General features: G+C 46.0%; 1 protein-coding gene across 1 annotated transcript; it reads left to right on the forward strand.

Moving 5' to 3' along the window:
• Positions 1–11,286: 11,286 nt before the first annotated feature.
• Positions 11,287–18,820, forward strand: Prdm13 (PR/SET domain 13). The gene is made up of 4 exons (XM_021161628.2): positions 11,287–11,574; positions 13,110–13,241; positions 13,539–13,659; positions 17,097–18,820. Exons 1-4 carry the CDS (start codon positions 11,287–11,289, stop codon positions 18,818–18,820), a joined length of 2,265 nt encoding a protein of 754 aa, XP_021017287.1.
• The last annotated feature ends 3,518 nt before the right edge of the window (positions 18,821–22,338 follow it).

Below are 22,338 nucleotides of genomic sequence, written 5' to 3' on the forward strand. Positions count from 1 at the left end.
TCCTTGGGTACTTTCTCTAGCTCCTTCATTGGGGATCCTGTGCTCCATCCAATGGATGGCTGAGAGAATCAACTTCTGTATTTGTCAGGCACTGGCAGAGCCTCTTAGAAGACAGCTATATCAGGCTCCTGTCAGCAAGTGCTTTTTGGAATCAGCAATAGTGTCTGGGTTTGGTGGTTGTTTATGGGATGGATCCCCAGGTGGGGCAGTCTCTGGATGGTCATTCCATCAGTCTCTGCTCCGAACTTTGTCTCTGTAACACCCAGCCTTTATATCTTAATATGTGTACATTCCCAATCTTCCTTTTGTATCTAGAACCCTGCAATACGGTGTAGTCAGTAAGCCAGATGCACCGACCATTGACTTTGATTTGGAAGCAATGTTAAAAAGCAAGTGCAGTGTGGATCCACTTTTTGGTGAGGGCAGCCACAAAGAGAGCTCCTCAGGCAGTAGTGTACATATCCATGTTTGTATTTATCAGAAAAATTAATAGGGTCTGTGTCAGCTGCAGTCGCCATAGCCAATGGAGCTGCTCTGAGGCTAAACCACATTCTCTCTATAGCATGGTTGTGCACCAAGCTTTCTTTCTCGTGAGGACAACAGTCTTATTTTATTACAGTCCTTTCCAATTACATCATTTAAACTTGAATCTTTAAAACGATCTTGTTTTCAAGTAAGGCCATATTCTAAGCTATTCATCAGGAAGATTTCAGCATATGAATTTTTAGGGGTATAATTGTAGACTTCAAAACATGACTTCAAAATGAAAATATTAATAATATGTATGGAATAATGTCATAGATTTATTGACTATTATACAAATAGAAATAATGTAGGGTACTTAAAATTGACTTAAGTGCAGAGTATCTTTGGTGGTTCTTATTCCAACTGCAAAAAGAGTGAAGAGTTTTATTCAGTGTCATGAAGAAAGCTGTTTGGTTTTGGACATCATGTCTGTGGTAAGTACCTTATGACTGTCTAGATTTGGCCATCCATTTTGATTACGGGCTCTATAACTCAGCACATTCTATTTGGTTTATCCCTTACATGGCTTCTTAAAAGTTCATGGCACTAAAGAGCCAGAGCCTGCTATTGTCAACACACACACACACACACTGCACACCCCATCTCTTTTGTGTTTTACTGAGTTTGTTTTTTAAACCTTATTTTGAAATAATATTTTGATGTCTCAGGGGTTAAAAGCACTGACTGATTTCCTAGAGGATCCTGGTTGGGTTCCCAGCACCCAGCACAGACATACATGCAGGGGAAACACACAATTTTTTAAAAAATAGTATTTTATTTTTGACAAGTTCCAACACTGTTGGGTTAACTTTTCTTGGGGAGGCATGAGCAAATGTCCATTGTGCACAGGAAAACACTAACAACAAACTAAAATACAATTCCATCAAAGTCCGATCTGATGAGCCGATGTGTTTGTTGGACTTACGGAACACAGCTGAGGAGCTACTTATAGGGGTATGGATGACCCTAAAACAGCTGTATTCCTACAGAGTCCTAGTCTAGTGTGAATGATGGCCTCATGGGAGCTGCATCATGAACCCCCTCTTCCGGTTAACTCTTAACTTCCTATATCCTCTAGGAAGATCACTTCCAGCTAAGAGGTGCAGGAGAAATAATAGCAGAATCCCAGGTGTCATGTGACCTTAACTTCCTCCATCGAATGGGAATGTCAATAGTTCCATTACCCCAGATGTTGGCACTACTTTATTGTTTTGCTCCTCAATAGCCATGGCTGCCTGAGCATGGTGTTCTATACGCCAACATGGCTTCATGGTATGTCCAGAGGAGACATTTATACTTTAACACATACTACACAGTTGTGCAATAAACCCCACATACTCATCACTCATCTTATACAGTTATGAAGTTATGAACTGGGCTATAGAGATGGCTCAGTGGTTAAGATCACTGATTGCTCTCCCAGAGGTCCTGAGTTCAATTCCCAGCAACTGCATGGTGGCTCACAACCATCTATAGGGGGATCTGACACCCTCTTCTGGTATGTCTGAAGTCAGCTACACTGTACTCATATAAAATAAAATAAATAAATCTATAAAAAATGAAGTTATGTATTTTTGTTTAATCTATTTTGGCTCTTTTGTGAGTACTTTTGTCTACAATGGACAATTTAGTGATGCTGCTTTCCCAGGGGGAAAGAATAGAAGGCACCTAGTAGGTAAAGTCAAGGATGATGCTAAACAATACAGTCCAGTCCAGTAACAGAGAACTATCCTCTCTAAAATGTCAGTACATTAAGGCTGGGAATTCTTGGTCTGTATCTTTATTTATTGCTAACCCATCCAGACTTATTTACAGCAAATCTCAGCTATCATATATTCACAGTACTTATTTCCACAGAGTACTTAGCATGTATTTCTGCTTTGTCACAGAACACAAGACTACCAGCCCAAGAGTGGCTCTAGCCACAGTAGGCTTGTCCCTCCCACATCAATCACTAATGTAAACAATGCCCTCCATGCTTGCCTGTAGCAGTATCAAAGTATTTTTTACAATTTAGGCCTCATTTTTTTTCTGAGGATGTTAGCTTGTGTCAAGTTAACATAAAACTAGCCAGCACAGATGACATACAAGTTCTTCCAGACAAGTGCTCATAATTAAACTTCTTAAGTGCAATGTGCTTTGGTGTTATCTTGCTAGATTTTGAATTCAGAACAGTATGGAAAGGACTTCTACTTACCCAACGAAACTAAATAAGTTACTTAACTTCTCTGAACATCTATCATTGGTTAAACACATAGACAATAAAATATATCTCACAATATTGTTATGATTAAGTGTAGTAGCCTACTTTGTATTGAACATTTTGAAGGTTACAAAAAAAATCTATATTTGCACAATAATTAAAACAAATAACCCAAATGAAAACATGGGGGGAAGAATATGAACAAACATTTCTACCCAGAAGATTTACACAGTTTGAAAGAATTAAAAAATGCATGAAAGGATGAGCATTGGTTATTTAATCATATGGGGAAGGAAATCAAAACTACTGTGAGATACCACTTCATTCCTACGAAGATGCCTGCAATGAAAAAGACAGATAACAAAAGATGTTGGAAAGGATAGAGAGAAACTGGATGCTGTTGCTGCAGGTATAAAGTAGCTTGGAAGGCAGAGACAGACCAATCTCTGTGAGTTTGACGCCAGTCTCTGCTGGGTACATAGCAAGCTCCAGGACAGCCAGGACTACATGGAGAAATCCAGTCTTAAAACAAACAAACAAACAAACAAACAAACACACAGAGTTGTTATATGGCCCAGTATTTTTGCTCTTACATATGCAAACGAAAGAAATGAAAACACGTAGGCATGGAGGTGGCTCAGTGGAGAAGATACTTGTTCTGAAGGAGTAATGATTGGTGTTTAGATCCCAGCTCTCCAGCTAGGTACGGACAGCAGCCTCCTGTTATCTCAACATTCAGGGCATCCCAGAAACAAGTTACATAGCTTGACTAGTTGGAATTGGTGAGCTCTGGTTCAGTGAGAAATCTTGCCTCAATAAATAAAGTCGGGAGGAATTGAGGAAGGCATTCCAATGTTGACTTCGGGCCTATAAACATTCAACTATACATAGACATATAACACACTAAAACACACAAACACACACACACACAGACTTGTATGCAAATAGTAAAGGCAGCATTATTCAAACAATAAAGAAATAGAAACAGTTTAAAGGCCTGTCAATTGAATGAATGAATGAATGAATGAATGAATGAAATGTGATGAATCTACACAAATGGATTATTACTCATCCATGAGAAGGAATGATGCTGCAACTTGGGCAGATTCTGCTATAGTTTTAATGTGTTAAAATTTCACAATTGGAAGCTTAATTCTCAAAGTTATATGTTCATGATATTTGGTGGTGAGACTTTTCATACAAATTTATGAATAGGTGAGGTGCTACCGGAGGAGATAGGTAATCAGTAAACCAGCCACAAACCCTTTGATCTACAATAGAAACCTTCCTGTAAGACATGCCAGTACAATAGTGGCACAAAAGTTATGGCAGTAATCAACCAATATATGATTGGATTTAAGGTTTAAGGCCCATGCCATGAGATGGAACCCATGCCTAACACTGCTTGGATGGACAAAACCCTGAGAATAGGTAGGCTAGGGACTTAAGGGAAAGCCAAATATTACTGTTCTACTAAAGGAATATAGCAATAAAATTACTCCTAACAAAATTCTGCTATACTCACAGGTCAGTGTATTCCGCAGTCACCATTCAAGAAGCTTCCTCTTGTGGTAGATCGGAACAAATACAGAGAGAGACCCACAACTGGACAGTGTGCAGAGAGGGAAAGCCCTTGGGATGCTCAATAGTAAATGGGATGTCTCCATCAAATCCACTCAAAGCTCAGGGATCTAAGTAGAAGAGGAGGTGGTACCATTATAAGAACCATGGGTTATGGAAGGCTCCAATGGAACAGTGTCTTCCAAATACAACAGGACTGATACACATAGAAACCCACAGGGTTCAAGTCAGACATAGTATCATCACCACCGAGAAAGGGAAATGACAAAAGTCTCCATCCCTAATCCAGATGCTATCACAAATTCAGGGCAGGCCCCGTGCCCAGCAGCAGACGGTCCATAAAAAACAAACTCAATAGCAGTTTTGGATGCTGTTCTCTTCCCTTTTTCATAATGCATTCTCTGGACTTTTTTTCTCCTTTACAGATTTTTTTTTTTTTTTTGCTTATTTATTATGGCTTCTGATTTTGTTTCTTGGTGGGACTTCTGTGTGTGCCAATGTGTGTATCTCTGCATCTGTATGCATTTCTTGTACTTTTGCTTTGGTTTCTCTTTCTATTTGTTTTGTCCTATTGATGCTAGTTTGCTACAGCAACAGAAAGTGGACTAAAAGAATCTCTAAAATCATGATGCTAAAATGATGTAAGGTGGTCACAAGAGAACATAGCATTTATGTACATGTACATGAAATGCTTAGAGAAAGCAAATCTTTAGAGATAGAAAACACTAGGTGGGTGCCTAGAATAAGTTTTCTTGGAGTTGGAAATAAAAACTTCCTAAAATAGGTAACTGCAATGGTTGCACATACTAAAATTATTCATTTCAATGGGTCAATTTATAATGTGCGAACTGTATTTAAGGGGCTAGAAGTTTAGCTCATTAGTAGAGTACATGTGAATTCCAAGGCTTGATTTCTAGTATGCCCCCAAGCTCTGTATCTGTATAAAACTACTCAGAAAGAAAAGCATGTTTCTGTGCCTTTGCCTAAAATTCGTTTTTGTAATCTCACCTAAGTTTTATGTCACGATTCCATCTATCTGAAAGATTACCCCAATGTGAACCACTACTCTGTAATGAATACATAACATTCAACACACTTTCAGGAAGCTGAGACTATCACTTGTTTATGGATGTAAGAGGGAACATGGATAGCACAAATGATGGAGCATTGCATGAGACAAGCATGTGATCAGCAGGGCAGCAGTGCTAGGTACTAGTGGTGAGCTTGGCGATAGTTCTTTGGAGATGGTACTTATGCAGCTGAGTTAGGTTCTCAGTTGTGACATAGCTGGTAATTTCTATTGCTCTGCTCCCACTACTATTGTAATGAATATTATGAACTTCCCAAATTCATAGCTTGCCTCAGCTCCTAAAAATATGTCTGTACAGCCAGCTTACTCCCATTACTCCAAGGCTGATCAATACCGGGTGACAAGTAGGATGAACATGATCAAAGCATATAAAAATTCCACCATGAAATTCATTACTCGGTACAATTAATAAATGACAATCATAATAAGGTGTAAAGGGGGCTTGGGAGGTGGCTTGAGCCTGACAACCTGAGTTTGACCCTGGGAACTCACATTAGGAGGAGAGAACTGACCCCATACATCCCTCTGATTTACACACAAGTGCCACGGTACACACACACACACACACACACACACACACACACACACTCACACACACACACACACACCACACTCCCCAACAAATAAAATATAACTTTCTAAAGAAATAAGGAGTAACAACCACAATGACAAACAAAACAGAAAACCTGATTTAAGAAAGATCCACTTTCTATAGAACACAAACTTGTGCTATGTAATCATGAGGTGGACGATCCTGGGGAGAACGAAGGTTTTTAGTTCTGCTAAGGAACCTAAAAGGGAAAGTGTCTGCTCACTCTGAGGAGCTTGCTCTTGTGCTTCATGGTTTTTTTCTTATCCAGAATCCCATCATAGCTGGAGAACACAGCTTCCCACTATAGTCACTTCGGGACTTGGGTGTTCTGGATTTTGTGTAGTTAATGACGTCCCTGGAATCTGGTTGAATAGGAATTTATCCCAGAAGCTATTGGTTATTGTTTTCTCCACAGCCTCACCTAGCCTTGCTTTTCTTTCCTTCTTATACCCAAAAGAATGTGGCGAGAAGCCTTTGATTCTGTGCTCCGGCGCCTTCTCAGTGCACTCAGAGTCTCAGAGCCCTCAAAAAAAACCAGGGCTTCCAGGCGGAGTCAAACTACTCAGAAACCGTGAAATCCTGATAACTCTGGACAGCCTCACTCTTTTTAGTGTTTACCTTATCTTTTAGACTTCTCTGCTTCTCAGAGGCCATAGGAGACTGCCATTGCCCTCTGTTTAGGAAACCCAGCTCAGTCTCCGTTCCATGCCAGTTCCCAGATTTTAAAAGGTTCTGTCACTTTAGCCCCAAACCTCAGTGGGCAATTCTGTATTGAGATTTACAGGTAGAGGATATATTCAAAGCTGTGATTTGTATGCACGTGAGCACTCACTGTGCTTGTGTTCCAACACACATTGTGCACGCATATGTTTAACACATCCATAAGGGAAACTTTTCCGGGATATTTTGATCACAGCCTTTCAACACACAAAAGTTATTCTTGTTTCCTATATGACTCCTTGCTCTCCGTTTCACGTATCAACCGGTGTATTTCCCTCTAAAAGAGATGTGCTTTGGGGTGCAGAATTGGCCGTCGCGATAAAAAGAAAGGCAGGTTCTTCAGTGGAAAGAAAAAAGGAAGGGGGCGTTTGGGAGCCTCAACAACATCTTTATTTCGCCTTTTAACTCCCAGCCTTTCAGAGTTTGGACCTGTTCCCCCCCCCCCCCCCCGCCAGCGCTCAATTATCTGAAGCGTCTTTTCTGGGAAGCCGCCACCTTCTCTAGCTGAGCTGCAGCCCCACCCTGAGCTATTAGCCTGGCTCTTTGCCTTTCCTCTTTCTTTCCTCAGTTTCTCCCCCCGCAAGCTTTATAAATCTCCCTTGGAGGAGGAGCGTCCGAGCGGGTGGAAGTCTGAAGACAATGCAACCTGAGAATTTCTGTCAGTCTCTGCATATGCTCCTAAGTGCTTTAATCCCAATTAGGGGCGGCTGACACACGGTCCTATTCATTCCCATCAGCTCTTGAATACATTTGCCTAGAAATGAACTTCACAAATAGAGGCGCTCCTAAATGTGCCCAATAGCAAGGAAAATCGAATTGAGCGCGGGCTCCTCGGGCAGAGGCCGGCCGAGAAGCGTGAATGTGGAGGTGCCCCAAGACATTGCAATTCAGCAGCACGCTCGCTGACTTTTCTTTGCACCATGTCAACCGAAAGAACCAAGAAATAAGTTGGGGGAACTCCGGTTAAAAGGCAACTCGAGAGGGACTCTGAATACTTTTATTGAGTCGTTTCCAATGCTAGACTTTAAAAAAAAAAAAAAAAGACCAAAGCAAACCAACAAAACAAAACAAAACAAAAGGCACCACAAAACCCACCAGCGGCGTCCAGGCTGCGTCCTTGGCTACAAGTTTGAAGACTCCAGGCCGCCGCGCACCCACGGTCCACGCAATTAAGGGGGAAAAGGCCCCGGCGCGGGCGCGTCATCTGGTGGCGTTCCCAGAGCCCCGGCTCAGCCTTTCTATTCAGAGGCGCCCTTAATGTCCCACCCGCGCCTCGGGGGCAGAGCAGCTGGTCGGCTCTGACCTGGCCGCCGCCGACACCCGCAGGGGGCGCTTCCTGGGCTAGCGCCGGCCCGGAGATGGCCGCCGCACCGGCCCTCCAGTCCGCGGCTTCCCGGCCTCTCTCCGTCTCGGGTGTGGACCGGAGCGGCGACCCGGCGGTTGTTCGGTGACTCGCGGACCCACTCGGGACAGCCGGCTCGGCCCTCCCGGGGGACCCGGAGAACCGGGGCCTTGGCCCGGCCGATGCTGGTCGCCCCAAGAAGCGCGCTCCGAGACGGAGCGCCGCGCTGGGCCCGGAAGGCCGAGGCCGGCTCGTTCCTCCCCGGCAGAGCCCCGCAGGTCGCGCGCGCCGCCACCGCCACCGGAGCGGGACGCGCCCGGGACTGGGCGGGGGCTGCGGGCCGGGCGGGGGCTCCGAGGGCAGCGCAGGTTTCGCCTCGGCCTCCGCGGCTCGCCCTCCCCGCCCGTCGCCTCTCTCTGAGCTGGAGCCTCCCAGAGCAACCTGTTACCGCCGCGGGAGCCGAGTGCCGGCCGCGCTGGGCAGGCTGCGGGCCCGCCCCAAACCACGCTCTCCTTGCACCTCCCGTGTAGGAGGGATTTCGCTTTAACAGGGCCTCTGGCCGCCCATTTTAAGTCGATAAAAAAGCCGAGTGGAATGTTTTGATTGAGTCTCAACATTGTCTTTGAATAAGGCTGAGACCATGTAATTAATGTGTCTTTTTAATAAGGGACAATACGGCCGTTCAAGCTATTTAATTTCATTTAATTTTCCATCCCATTTGCTGCACAGCCCGCTTTTACTTTTAACACCCAGCCTTTCACGGCCCATCTTGCTCCACTGGGCACATTAGATTGGTTTCACCCTTGCTTTTTAGGGGAGGAAAAATAAAAGAAAATGTGTTCCTTTTCTCCTTTGTGGACAATTTATTTCACTTGGGGAACTGCAACTCTGAGCCACAGGACAGAATAAAACTCGGCGAGCTGGTGTGAATGCCTCTGGCGCAGTCTCTTTCTTCTCTCGGAGCTGGGAACCAGTCACAATTGGCTATATTAATAAATAACTTTCCTCACAGTCGGCCTTTACATGGTCCTATTGATAAAATTGTTCGCGTGTCGTTCACGCTTTTTCACTGGTTAAGAAGGGCTAGGGAGGCGCCCCGAACCCAGGCACTGCGCTCGCCCCCTTCTCGCTCTCAGTGCTGGATAGTTAAACTAGGTGTCATCCGGAGTAGCCAGGCCAGAGGTTAGAGGGACATGTTCATGGCTTAAATTTATTGCCCTGGGCTCATCGGAAAGGCTTCCTCAGCCACCCCCCTCCACTTCCCTCCCCCTCCCCCGGTTTTGCCATTCATAGGCCCCTAGATCAAAGGCTCTCTTCTATCTCTGGAGGATAGCCTTCTTTACCGTCAGAGAAGCAATTGGAAGGTTGAGCGTGAAACTTAGAGGTTGCCATCTTAGAAACTAGTTTCCAGCAAGGCTCTGTGTAGTCACAAAGGCATGGCTATTCAAAGTCCCACCAAGAGGTTCTCTCCTGTCTCACGCAGGTGTATCTACACAGACCGGGGAGTGGACACCGAGTCCGTCTTCTTTGTGTCCCTGCGTGGTCTTGTCTTCATTTGCGTAGACTTGAGACCTTTGACCTGGCCTGGCTTTCCCATTGCTGTAAACAACGAATTCTGTGACTTTCACAATGCCACTGGTATGCACTTTGCACTTTCCCAACAAACTGGGGTGAACAGCAGAAAGGGAGGCAAGGAACCCTTTGTATCCACCATTCCCACTTTTCAGGTCTGGAGAACCAGGCTCCAAGGAATTCAGGAAAGGTGTCTCGAGTCTTGTGAGCACAAGTTTCCAACAGAGGGCAGCTTAATAAACTACTTTAAGGGCCCTCTTCGAACTTGCAGCAAAGTTGTTACTTTGCTTCCCTGACATCCGGTAGCCAGAGCCACTCCAGATTCTGGCTGGATAACTGCATCTTCTTGGTCAAGGCCACAGGGAGGAAGCAGTGAGCGCTTTGCTCAGGGTACTCTGTTCTACTTTCTGTGAGCACTGGATGAAGTGGGGGTGGGGTGGGGTGGGAACAAGGTGGGAGTGAGGACACCACAGCACTGAGGCCTCTGCAGGAGTTTCTTGGTAGCTCCAGTAATGGCAGCGTGGGGTTTGGGGAAAGGTGCCCAGGGTTGACCCAAATACCCTCTAGGGCACTCCTTTACTCCTTTCCCGTTGAGAGACGGAGAGATGATTTTGGTGGTGGTGGTTTGCTTTAAAAATAAGTTTAAAAAAAATCTATCCTTTTGGTTCTGGAGAAGTTAGTGTCAGGACTTTCTCTCCCCCCCCCCCCGTTTTCAACTTAAAAGCAAAACAAGGTTTGAATTGATTGCCGGTGGGAAGACGTGATTAATAACCCCGCAGGAGAACTTCCCAGGTCTTCAACGCTGCAGCTCCATCCGCAGAGCAGATCTCCTACGAAGCTGTTGGCTTTGTGGCCGCTTCCTACTCTCAGAGAAAGTGTGGACCCTGAGTGCGACAGGGAGATGGAGACGTACTACTCAGTTGGCTTTCACCCTCTCAAATACTTCTGGTGGTTTCATATTTGGGGGTAGATCGAGGTCTAGGAAAAAACTAAAGCGGTTCTAAACTGTGGACTGGCCTGAACCCAATCCCTGAAATGGTACTATGGTCGTTATTTAAAAAGTGTAGGTATTTTCTGGTGTTTTCCCATCAAGTACCTGCCTAATTTCTGTATGGCACACGCCAGAAATCAATAGAAGTTAACAAGTCCTCCAAACAGTCCCGGTCCCTTTGTTTAATCTCCTTTACAATAAAGCCAAGGGGAGAGAATTAAGAATCTTTGAAGTAGACCAAGGCTCAAAGGAATCAGCCAAGTAGACTTAAAGTAGTCACTTATTTCCCAAAACTGGTTTGTCGGTGAACAATAAAAGGAAGTAAAATTTATGGAGAAATTATACAGTGGATTTGTCACTTAAAATATCGTAACTGTCTCAGGGACAATACCCCATGCTGAGGATTAATGGTCCCGCCGGACCTTTGATTCACCAGCGCCTTTTCTTCGCCCTTGACAAATTGGATTTTTAGGAATGGGAAGGTCGCCTGGACCATTGTGTGCTAGCCATTCAGAGGCCTCGATTATGCAGGGGGCTGAGGGAACCACTCCATGTGACCCTCTCGGGTGGGACTCTGCAGCTGCTTCACAGCGCAACTCTCTCACCAAACTCCGCGCCCTTGCGCTCGCGGTGCCAAAAGGCGCCCGCCCGGATTGAAAAGGCGCAGTGCATGCCCGCCCACGTCACTCCGCGGACAGAAGACGCACGTCGGGGTGCGGGTCCCTCCTCTGCATGCGGCTGCTCCTGGTTCTGTCACTTGCGCCCCGTGGAGGACCCCGCGAGCCCCAGCGTCTGCCTGGCGGCGGTGGCAACAATGCACGGAACTTCCCGCACTTCGGCCACCAGCGTGAACGCTGACTGCTGCATCCCGGCTGGCTTGCGCCTTGGGCCGGTGCCTGGCACCTTCAAGCTGGGCAAGTACCTGTCAGATCGCAGGGAACCAGGGCCCAAGAAAAAGGTACTGGGCCATTCTGGATCTCCGTCCCTTGCCCCTCACCTCCTATTTCCCTGATCCAGAAAAAGGGGTAGAGACGAGCAGCAGAGAAAAGGGATACCTGCTAAATCTGCAGGACAGAATTATCTGATTATCCTTAGCAAGTCTGATAACTGAGCTGGACGTGGGGCGGGCTAACGGGAGGGCAGAGCTGAGCTGGAACAGACCTTAGTGCGCCAGGGTCTGTAGGTATGGGGGGCCTCTGGGAACCGGTGGTTTCTCAGCGCTCCAGGATGTCCTCAGCAAGGTGAAACTCCTAACTCCCACCTCAGTCCTTGCCTTCCCTGCAAAGGTTCCCTTTTCGTTGTAGTCATAGGATGGAGAGGACTTTTCTCTCCTTCTCTTTAGTAATATGAGGTTTACATTTTTGTTTTAAACAATTTAATTTCATTTCACCGAAGAGATCGTCCTTGGGAGGCTCTTAGTTCTGGGAATATATCACCACCCAAACCCCTTTTGCTTGAAGGTTAGTGTAGGAAATGGAGAGGGGATGAGCAAGGTGATTACTTTTGATGCCTGTTGAGAGGTAGGGGAGCCCACCCTCGAAAGAACACCTAGTTAAACCTTGTGGCTGGCTCTTAGAGTCTGAGGTCCCAGCCGAGAGGCCCCAGGTACAACTCTCCCACTCTGACCCCCTAACCTCAACACACTCTCAGGATCCCTGACCAGAGAGGGACAGTAAAGACTCTTGACCGCAGCGGGTGGGGGTGGGGGGCGCTTTAGCAGCCAAGGACTGGCAGACAGCAACCAGGGAATGAAATGGAACGCTTGTTTAAAAGAGAAAGACCTTGGTTTTAGTAACCTCCTAGAGCTTTCTTATAAGAAGTATCTTTCATAGGAGGAGCAGGGCCAGCATCTTTCTCCGGGTGCTAGAAAGCCCGTTGTCTCTCATCCCAGGCAACACCGGGTTTTGAAGCTCACCACGCCTCTCTCTTTAAACGCAATTTAATTGCTTTTAAATGGCTTGCTAGCTGCAGGCAAAATTTCTCCGTGCTCGCTTTGTTCTGAGCATCTCACTGCTGAGTTCACTTGCAGCCTAGTGCGGTACTAGAGAATCGGGAGGCTGAGAAACAGGGTAGGAGTACCGCATCAGGCTTCGGGACCTGATTGAACTTAGAAACCACTTCTCTCTCAGTGTTAAGGATTCCAGAACGTCACTTAGGGAAGAGGTGGTGAGTTTTGCAATAAGATGCATCCTGGAGCTCTGAGAAGATGCTTTTTTCCAGCTGGTGTTTCCAAGGTGTGTGTGTGTGTGTGTGTGTGTGTGTGTGTGTGTGTGTGTGTGGTGGTGGTGGTGGTGGTGGTGGTGGTGATACTGTCTACTACCCAGACTCCTTTATTTTTCCACTCTCTAAGCTGGGGCCCTGAGCAGCTACTAGAGGCTGGGTCAAAGAGAACACAACTGCTTTCCTGAGCTCCGTGGTCTGTAGGATAAACTTTCCTCTAAGCTGTGAGCCTGGCTGTGGCACGTTGGGTAATGACCACTGCTTGTATTGCAGGTGCGCATGGTGAGAGGGGAGCTGGTGGACGAGTCAGGGGGCTCCCCTCTGGAGTGGATAGGGTTAATCCGGGCAGCCAGGAATCCCCAGGAACAGACTCTGGAAGCTATTGCAGACTTACCAGGAGGACAGGTACTGTCAGAGCCCCTCATTGTTATCAATTCCAGTTTCATCTACTAATGGTCCCTAAGGCAGACAAGAATTTCATGAGCAAAGAACTTTGAAAGGCAAGAATTCTCTCTTCAACATCCCAATGACCTCGTAAGGAAGATACTTTTGTTTTGTCATTTAAAAGATGAAGGATGAGATTCCAAGTTATCCAGCAGCTTCTCCAGGATCACAGTACCAGTCTTTCAATCTTTATTCCCAGTCATCCAGGAAATAACACAGAACCTTATTTATTTATTTATTTATTTTTTTATATCCTAGATCTTCTATCGGGCATTGCGAGACGTCCAGCCTGGGGAAGAGCTGACTGTGTGGTATTCTAACTCCTTGGCTCAGTGGTTTGACATCCCTATAACTGCGACTCCAACTCATGATGAGAAAGGTACTGCTCTGAGGTCTCCCCAACAGTGAGGGTGAGCAAGAGTAGAGTCCAGTTCTCCTGGATTGTGGAAGGTGACCACAGACCTGAAGAATCTTTCTGTTTAGCTTTCTGGAAACTGAATTCACCTCTTGACAAGGGAGAGAGGGAACTGCTAGCCTAGAGCTCATAAGCGAATGGTAATAAAAGCAGTAATCTGGTCCTCAATGGCAGAGGAATACTCCTTAGAAACTTCATGGGTTCTTCCCGTCCTATTTCATTCCGAATGACAAGTATTTACTCACTTAAGAAACAATAAGGAGATTTGATATGCTACAACAACTACATCTTGAATTCTAGACACCAAAGTTACAAGGATTACATCTTGAATTCTAGAGACCAAAGCTTAAATGTAGAATGCTTTTTAAAAGGCACAAGGGTGCTCTTTCTCTGTAAGTTTTTCAGGAGAGCAGTGTATTCGATGGCATTTAGAAGCATTATAGAGCTTACAGCTGGTCCCTTGGCAGGTACTAATGTCCTTCCTTGAAATGGAATTTATTCATTTCCTCTTACTAAGTCTACTTAAACAGAATCTGGGATGTCTCCCAGTTTCTTCTCAGATTTATTTGATTCCTTTCAAGCCAAGAGCCAATCCATGCAAATTAAGGTGCAGCAACTAAAGGGAAAATCATTTTCAACCCCTCCACACAGCACTGAAGGTCATTTCCTGTGGAAAGAAGGCTGGGAAGAGCTAAAAGACTTAAGATCTTGAAAGTCCACTCCCACCCTTCACAAGGCATCCCCTGTCCTCATCCCTAACCCCTTGACAGTTGTTTGAGCATGTTCATTATTTCTCCAAAGAAGCTATTTATTTATAGACAACAAAAATGTCCCAAAGTATTTTAATAAATCTCCTCTGGAACTGCTGTGCCATTGCCCCCATTTAGAAGCAGGTATATATTGATAAAAGTGTGGTAATTAGCAAACACTACATGCGTGGGACACATTATTCAGAGCAATGAGTCATTTCACTTCAAAATGTCACTGTCCTCTGCAAATCAATTCTATTTGTTTAAAAATAGATTGGTATGTCCAATATTTATAAGAATTATACTGATATTGTTTGTTCCCTGAATCACATTCAGATTCTTCTGTCAGTAATAAGTACTGCTGTCTCACAGGGGGGAACTCTCAGACTTGAAACTCCACAACAAATTGTTCCAGCACAGAACACTTTCACATAGGAACAACTAAACAGAAAAGCAATGTGTTTAATCATGTATTCTATTTCAGCCAACTGGTTTTATAAATGCCATAAGCCAAATGATAATAACAAATTTATCATTTTCCTGTTAGGGAAGGTACATCCTACCTTGAACCTGAAATTTTCTAGACTGGGCATGCCTAAAATCTTTAAAATTACATGAAGGGGAGGAGCAAAGTCATTTATGAAGAGTGTTTGGCTCACTTGGCAAGAGTTGAACCTTAGGGTCTGCAAAACCTGTTGATGAAGTTAAGTTGGAAAAGTAATATGTGGAATCACACACACACACACACACACACACACAGAGAGAGAGAGAGAGAGAGAGAGAGAGAGAGAGAGAGAGAGAGAGAGAGAGAGAGAGAGAGAAGCACATATGGACACACTTTTGTTATATTTTGAGAAGAGGAAGAAATAAGTAGGAATATCATCTGTTTTAACAATACTGGATAACTTAAGTTAGTTTCATTTCATAGAAAGATTGTTACTGCTCCTTCATTTTAAAGAACAAAGCTTACTTGGCTTTGCATTGGCAGAGTCACTTTGGAACAAACAGAAAACTCTTGAAGAACTGCTGCAAAAGACCTTATGAATTTCAGACACCCCCAAAAAACTAAGGGGTCACTTCTCTTTCCAAGAATTGTTTTAGTAAAACATCTTTTCTACATAAAATCCTGCCTTACATATGCCTATTATGCCAGGAATATTGAGATGGTCTTGCCTAAGTCTTCAATAAACAATGGAGATAGACTGTTATAGATAAATCCTTATCTCCGCATTTCTCCCAGATCTCCTTTGACCTCTTGTGGAATAAACTCCACCCACCCCTCCTGAGGACAGCTTGTTATGTAGCCCTGGCTGGTCTGGAACTCATTATATAGCTCAAGCTGGCCTCGAACTCTGAACTCACGCGTTCCATCATGATGGGTTCTGTAGCAAGGTTTGAGAAGTACGAGCAGAGTGCGAAGTACGAGCAGAGTGCGCCTAAAGAGGGAGCATGCAACGTTTCTAGTAAATCTTACGAGACCTACAATGTACTTTGGAATTTCCTCATGGCCCAATCAACTTTTCTCACAGACATCTTTAGTGTTATCAATTAATCACTTTAAAAATAAACTGCATTGTATGCACACTAGCACGTAGAAATTAGCTTCTAGCACTCAATTAGTAGCTATCTCATGTACCTGTCTCTGGATTGTGTTTACAGACCCTAGCAAGTCAAAAACAGTTATAATGTAACAGACACACAGAATTGACGCTGCAAGTGCACACATGCACAGCACTTGTGGTAGAGAAATCTGCACTTTAAAAAGCTGAGGACCTTTCTCATTTTTATATATTTATTAAATGAAATATCTTGCTCAAGTGTTTTCTAAGCTTATATCTGTGCACCTATCTAGGAGTTAATTAGCCACCAGGTAAAACAACAGATAAGTCAATGCTATGCCATCCTCAGAATATCAGCATCCATTCCAGAATATCAGAAAGTAGTAGTTTTTCCCCTCTCCAATCCAATTAGATAAAGTTAAATAGGAAATAAGGGTGCAAACCATCATCCTTATGTGGGGATTCATTTGGTCACGCTCCAGGAAAACCTCAAGCAAATGTTTTAAGTCTGGGAGGGGGTGAAAGGGCGGAGAGAGGACACAAAAGACATTGTTATATGAAAAGGAATGATTACATATGGCCCATACATACAGGATATTGTCTTGCCTGGTAATGAGGCGCTCACGACTATTAGATTGGCCTTTGTTCAGTTTATCCAAACTCCTTGACATACGCCACCTATTCTGTAAACGCCAACAGATGGGCACAGGCACAGCACAGCCTCAACACTTGATTTAAGGCAACAGCTGCTCTCTGCTCTTCCAGGCTAGCCTTCCTGAGCAGGGCTCTTCCAAAGGAGATTTACTGTGAGGGCTTGGTGGAAATCTTCACTGGAAAGGTCCAGGTCACCTATTTTGCTCTTTAAGTAGGCCTTTGAGGATGGAAGTGACAAGGGTTGGCCATTTACACGCCTTGGGAGGTTCTTGATAAGGTTACTGAACTTTATCTCTTGGCCCTAAGACCTTCCTCCTTTACCCTTCTTTCTGCCACATCGCAGGTCAAACCCGGGCTATGCCTGCTGTGCCTGCTGGGATGGAGCTTTCTTTCTGGCTCCCTAGCTTCTAAACTTGTTACTCTCGCCTTTCTTGCCCAGGGGAGGAGCGCTACATCTGCTGGTACTGCTGGAGGACCTTTCGCTACCCTAACAGCCTCAAGGCACACCTGCGGTTCCACTGCGTCCTCAGCGGCGGCGGCGGCCGTGCCTTTCTGCCCCAGGAGCACGCGGCCCGGCCCGGCGCTTCCCCGGTGGCAGAAGGCCTCGGCCTCCCTCCGAAACCCACCGTCCCGGACTTGACGGCGCCCGTCCAGGCAGTGGCTTTGCGGCCTCAAGCGCCGGCCGCTCAGCTCGCCCAGGCGTGCGGGGCGCGGGAAAGCATCAAGCGGGAGGCTTCCCTGGCGCCCCTGGCCACCTCCCCGCCGCCGGGCAAATGGGGAACGCCCAAGAAGGGCAAGGAGCAGCCGGACCGCGCGCACAGTCAATTCCTGGGGATCGTGGGCGGCTCCTCGGGCGGCAGCGGAGGCCTGCCATTCTACCCAGGCGTGCGCTCGGCTTTCAAGCCGGCCGGCCTGGCCCGGGTGGCTGCGCAGAGCGACCCCTACCGGGAAGAGGGAGGCGGCAAGGGACCGGGGCTGGCGCTAGGGCGGCTGCTGGGCGGGGGCCGGGCCGGCGGGCGTCCGGGCAGTGGGGAGAGCCCGGCGGGCCACCACCACCATCACCACCACGCTCACCACCACCACCACCACCACCCCAAATGCCTGCTGGCGGGGGAGCCGCCGCCGGCGGGCCTGCCGTGTCCCGGGGCCCTGCGAGCCTTCCCCCTGCTCGCCGGCCACCCGGAAGAGGCGTCGGCCTTCAAGCACGTGGAGCGGGCTCCGCCCGCCGCCGCCACCACCTCGCTGCCCTCCGCGCGCTACGCCGCTCTCCCGGCTCCCGGGCTCCCCGTGGAGCGCTGCGCGCTGCCGCCCCTCGACGCCGGCAGCCTAAAGGCGTACCCCGGCGGCGGTGGCGGCGGCGAGTGCAGCCCCCTGCCCGCCGTCATGCCGGCCTTTACGGTGTACAGCGGAGACCTGCTCTACGGCCCTCCGGCCGCCTATTACCCTCTCAAGCTGCACTTGGGCGGGCTGCTCAAATACCCGGAGTCCATCTCCTATCTGAGCGGCCCCGCGGCGGCAGCGGCGGCGGCGGCAGCGGCAGCGGCGGCGGCGGCGGCGATCGGGCCGGCCGAACTGGGCTCCCTGGCCAGCATCGACCGCGAGATCGCCATGCACACACAGCAGCTGTCCGAGATGGCAGCCGGGAAGGGTCGCGCCCGCCTGGACTCGGGGACGCTGCCTCCAGCCGTAGTGGCGGCGACGGGCCCCGGGGGTGGCGGCGGTGGCGGGAGCGCGGCAGGCAAGCCCAAGACGGGCCACTTGTGCCTCTATTGTGGCAAGCTGTACTCGCGCAAGTACGGGCTCAAGATCCACATGCGGACGCACACGGGCTACAAGCCGCTCAAGTGCAAAGTGTGCCTGCGGCCCTTCGGCGACCCCAGCAATCTCAACAAGCACATCCGACTCCACGCCGAGGGCAATACGCCCTACCGCTGCGAGTTCTGCGGCAAGGTGCTAGTGCGCCGCCGAGACCTGGAGCGTCACGTCAAGTCCCGCCACCCAGGCCAGAGCCTGATGGCCAAGGCGGGCGATGGCCCGGGCGCGGAGCCCAGCTATGCTCTGGAGCCTGGGGATCCCAAGAGCGAGGACAGTGATGTGGATGTCTGCTTCACTGACGATCAGAGCGACCCTGAGGCTGGGGGTCGTGGTGAGCACGACTCCTAACGCTCCTTCTAGGGAATGAGCAGGGACGAGGACACAGTAGAGAGTGAAGTGGGGACAAGAAGGGCTTCGTTGATATTGTCGCAATTCTGGGGATGGTGTCGGATTAGGAACAGTGAGCCGCTCCAGTTCTCCAGTGGAGCAAAGTTTAACGAAGGGTTGAAGAAACATAGCCAACGAACAGCACATAGGTTGTGGTTCTCCATCATTAAGGCCCCTAGACTCTGGCATAGCCTCTCATTTTGAAAGCATTCTGGTCTTGAGGTTCAGGATCACGTCAATATAAGCATCTCAGTGCGCTCAAAGGTGATGATTTTTACTGCCACACATTTTTAAAACGTTCTTGTCTGTGGAGGAAATCGTGCCTTTTGAAAAGATGTTCCGCGTGAACTTTATGTTAAGCATTTCACTGCATAGCAAGCAAAACAGTAGATGTGACACCCACACACCTGTTTCCGTTTCCTATCTGTTCTCCTGTCAAAGAGCACTCCTTGCCACATTGAGTATATCGTGGTAGTGGATGTATAAATTGGTCAAGTTGCAATTATTTATGAGAGAATAATGATACATGTAAAATAACGCATGAATATAAGAGCACGCAATATATAAATTAAAAAATATCCTATTTGGTAGAGTCCAAATGTTTATGTTGTTTTATAATGAACGATGTACAGTGGATATAGTACTTTGCCCTTGCTTCCATTTTGTGCAATCTTTAAGAATAATAAAGATACAAATGAGAGTTCTATTACTTGGCTACTGCAGAGGACCCTTTAAAGATATAGTTTAATTTGAAAACAACTTCTGAGAAGACTTGACAACAAGATAAGTCACAGAAGATTTATATTATTCGCAGAATTAATGTTAGTCAGGGTTGTATGGAGAACAGGCAAAACCCATTGGTTTCTAAAACCATTGTTAATCATGCTAAGTGTTTTTATGCTGACTCCAAGGACCTTCCAGAAAAAGCTTACAAGTCTGTCTCTGTGTCTCTGTCTGTCTGTCTGTCTCTCTCTTTTTCTCTCTCTCTGTCTCTCTCTCTCCTTTACTCCTTAGCATATATTTCCTTGCACAAAGAATTAGGGAACTAAAATCAGTATTTCTTGTTGTTTACCATTTTGACAGATTTTATCAAGGAGATTTAAGAGGAAATAGAGGAACTTATTATGAGTCATACACTTTAGTATTCATTCAACAAATACTAAAGGAGGACCTATTTAATGGGAGGTGCTTAAGTTCCCCCTCATTTTGTACTCCCAACAACTTTGTGCTGTCAGTTTTGGGCCTATTTTACAGAAGAAAAAAATGTCACAGTGTACAGACAATAATTAGAATAACAAACTGTTAGCAGTGACTGTATTCGCTATGTTTAAGAAGTGTGGTTAGAGATACATTCTGGGAATGTTTGCCCCTCTCCTTTTAGAAGTAGAGAATTAGACTCTTAGTTCAAGGCAGGTACACTGAGGACTGAGGTGTGCAGCAATTTTCTGAGTTTGATTTAAAGAATTTGTTAGCTTACTGGAAGCTCTGGGTAAGACTGATGGCCATGTTTATCCTGCTAGGAACACCCCTTGCTCTCTCTCTCTCTCTCTCTCTGCATATCACAACCAAGAACATATGATTTCTATTATTTTCTATTAGTGGTGATCTTCAAAAAGACTCCTATAAGATGTAAAGATGTATCCTGGAAAATATAGACTTTCAGTGTTAGCTGGTTAGACATTGTTTTATTGTGTAAGAGAAAGCATAAAGGGGTGTGGGGAGACAGACACAGAAACAAACACACACACAGACACCCAGATACACACAGAGAGAGACAGCGACTACTCTGGTGGACATAGCGGTAAATATACATTTGTTGAGAAACTATTCTGGCCAGAAGCATAGGTTACTTGCATTTCTTTCCTCTCCATAGAGCAAGTTTGGGATGATCTTGATACTCATGTTTTATTATTTGCTTGCTAAACTTAGGTTTCCATAATTCAGTTTTTCACTACAAGTTTAGTGATCATATTTTTGTACTTTGTAGTCTTGTCTTTTGTAATACTTGTCACTTGAAAGCAGATTTATCCTTGGATAGAAGGTCGAAAAGACTTTTTTTCCTTCTGAAACCAGATTTTGTAAGTGCTCAGGGAAAGTGAGCTGCCAGATTTGAAACCCAGGGAATATCCTATTAGCTCTATTTCTGCACCTTATCTCTCTAGTTCAGTTAATTGTAGTAACTCTTGTTTTGTGAGAAAATAGTCAAGAGGCAGCCAAGATAAGATTTGTTTGGTTAAATGAAATACAGGGAGAATTGAAACAATTTAATAAAACAAAACCACAGCCACCTGTTTCTTCCCATTAGACTGGATTGCAACATTAAAAATAAAACAATTAAACATAGATTTACAAAGCTCTTAATTGCGGCTTGTTTGTAGTTCTCTATAGGTTGACTAAGACAATCCCCCTGTTTGTTCATGCTCCAATTCTAACCTCATAGATAATTAACGTCATTATTTATCTGTATGTTATAGTCAAATCAGTAAAATACAATCAGCTAAATGAGTCTCTCTCTCTCTCTCTCTCTCTCTCTCTCTCTCTCTCTCTCTCTCTCTCTCTCTCTCTCTCAAGTTTTTGAGACAGGATTTTGCTATGTACCTTAGACTTGCCTTGAACTCTGGGGAATCCTCCTACCACAGTCTCCCTTTCTTCTTACTCCAGTTTACTCAACAGCTCTTGTCTTGGAGATTGTAGCTCATTCTGAGAGCAAGGACACTGAATATTTCCAAGATTTTTTTTGTTGTTGTTTTTTGTTTTGTTTTTCGAGACAGCGTTTCTCTGTATATCCCTGGCTGTCCTGGAACTCACTTTGTAAACCAGGCTGGCCTCGAACTCAGAAATCCATACCTGGCTCTGCCTCCCAAGTGCTGGGATTAAAGGCATGCACCACCACCACCCGGCTTTATGTGCAAGATTTTATATATATATATAATTAAAGGACAGTTCATGCCTTCTAAAATTGAAAGCCTTCAAATTGTTTGGTTTTAGTGAATTTGGGTGTTGAAAGTTTTGCAATAAATCAGATTCATCTGTCTCTGATAGTTACAATTATCACAACCTGGGTCAGACCCTCTATTGCTACAGTGTCATCTTCATTTGTAACACAGGGTCAAATAAACAGTAGGGTGGTTTTGAACAGTATGAGGTGATGCTAAGTAAGTGGCTTAGCATCCTGCATGGTGCACAGAAAACTCTCTCGCTCCTACTCTAGTAAGAATCTACTTTCATTTAAAAGACTTCACTGTAAGAAGGGCGGATGCAGGGTTTTGTAAGCATTGGCAGCATGTTCAGGCCACCGGCTTTGTTATTCTAGCCCCTGGTGGAGTCTCAGCAATGTCAGTAAATAGAGGCTTTCTACACTTGGAGAAACTTCTTCAGACCTCTTGTTTGGTTTCCATTGTAAGTGCAGGAACCAGTTCCAGAGCCTCAATGCTGTTTTCATTTCCAGTTGCTAAGTTTTGAAAAGCTTGCTGGACTGT

The sequence above is a fragment of the Mus caroli genome, unplaced genomic scaffold (assembly GCF_978045245.1).
Source record: "Mus caroli unplaced genomic scaffold, Mus_caroli_1 scaffold_6, whole genome shotgun sequence".
NCBI classification, from domain to species: Eukaryota; Metazoa; Chordata; class Mammalia; order Rodentia; family Muridae; genus Mus; species Mus caroli.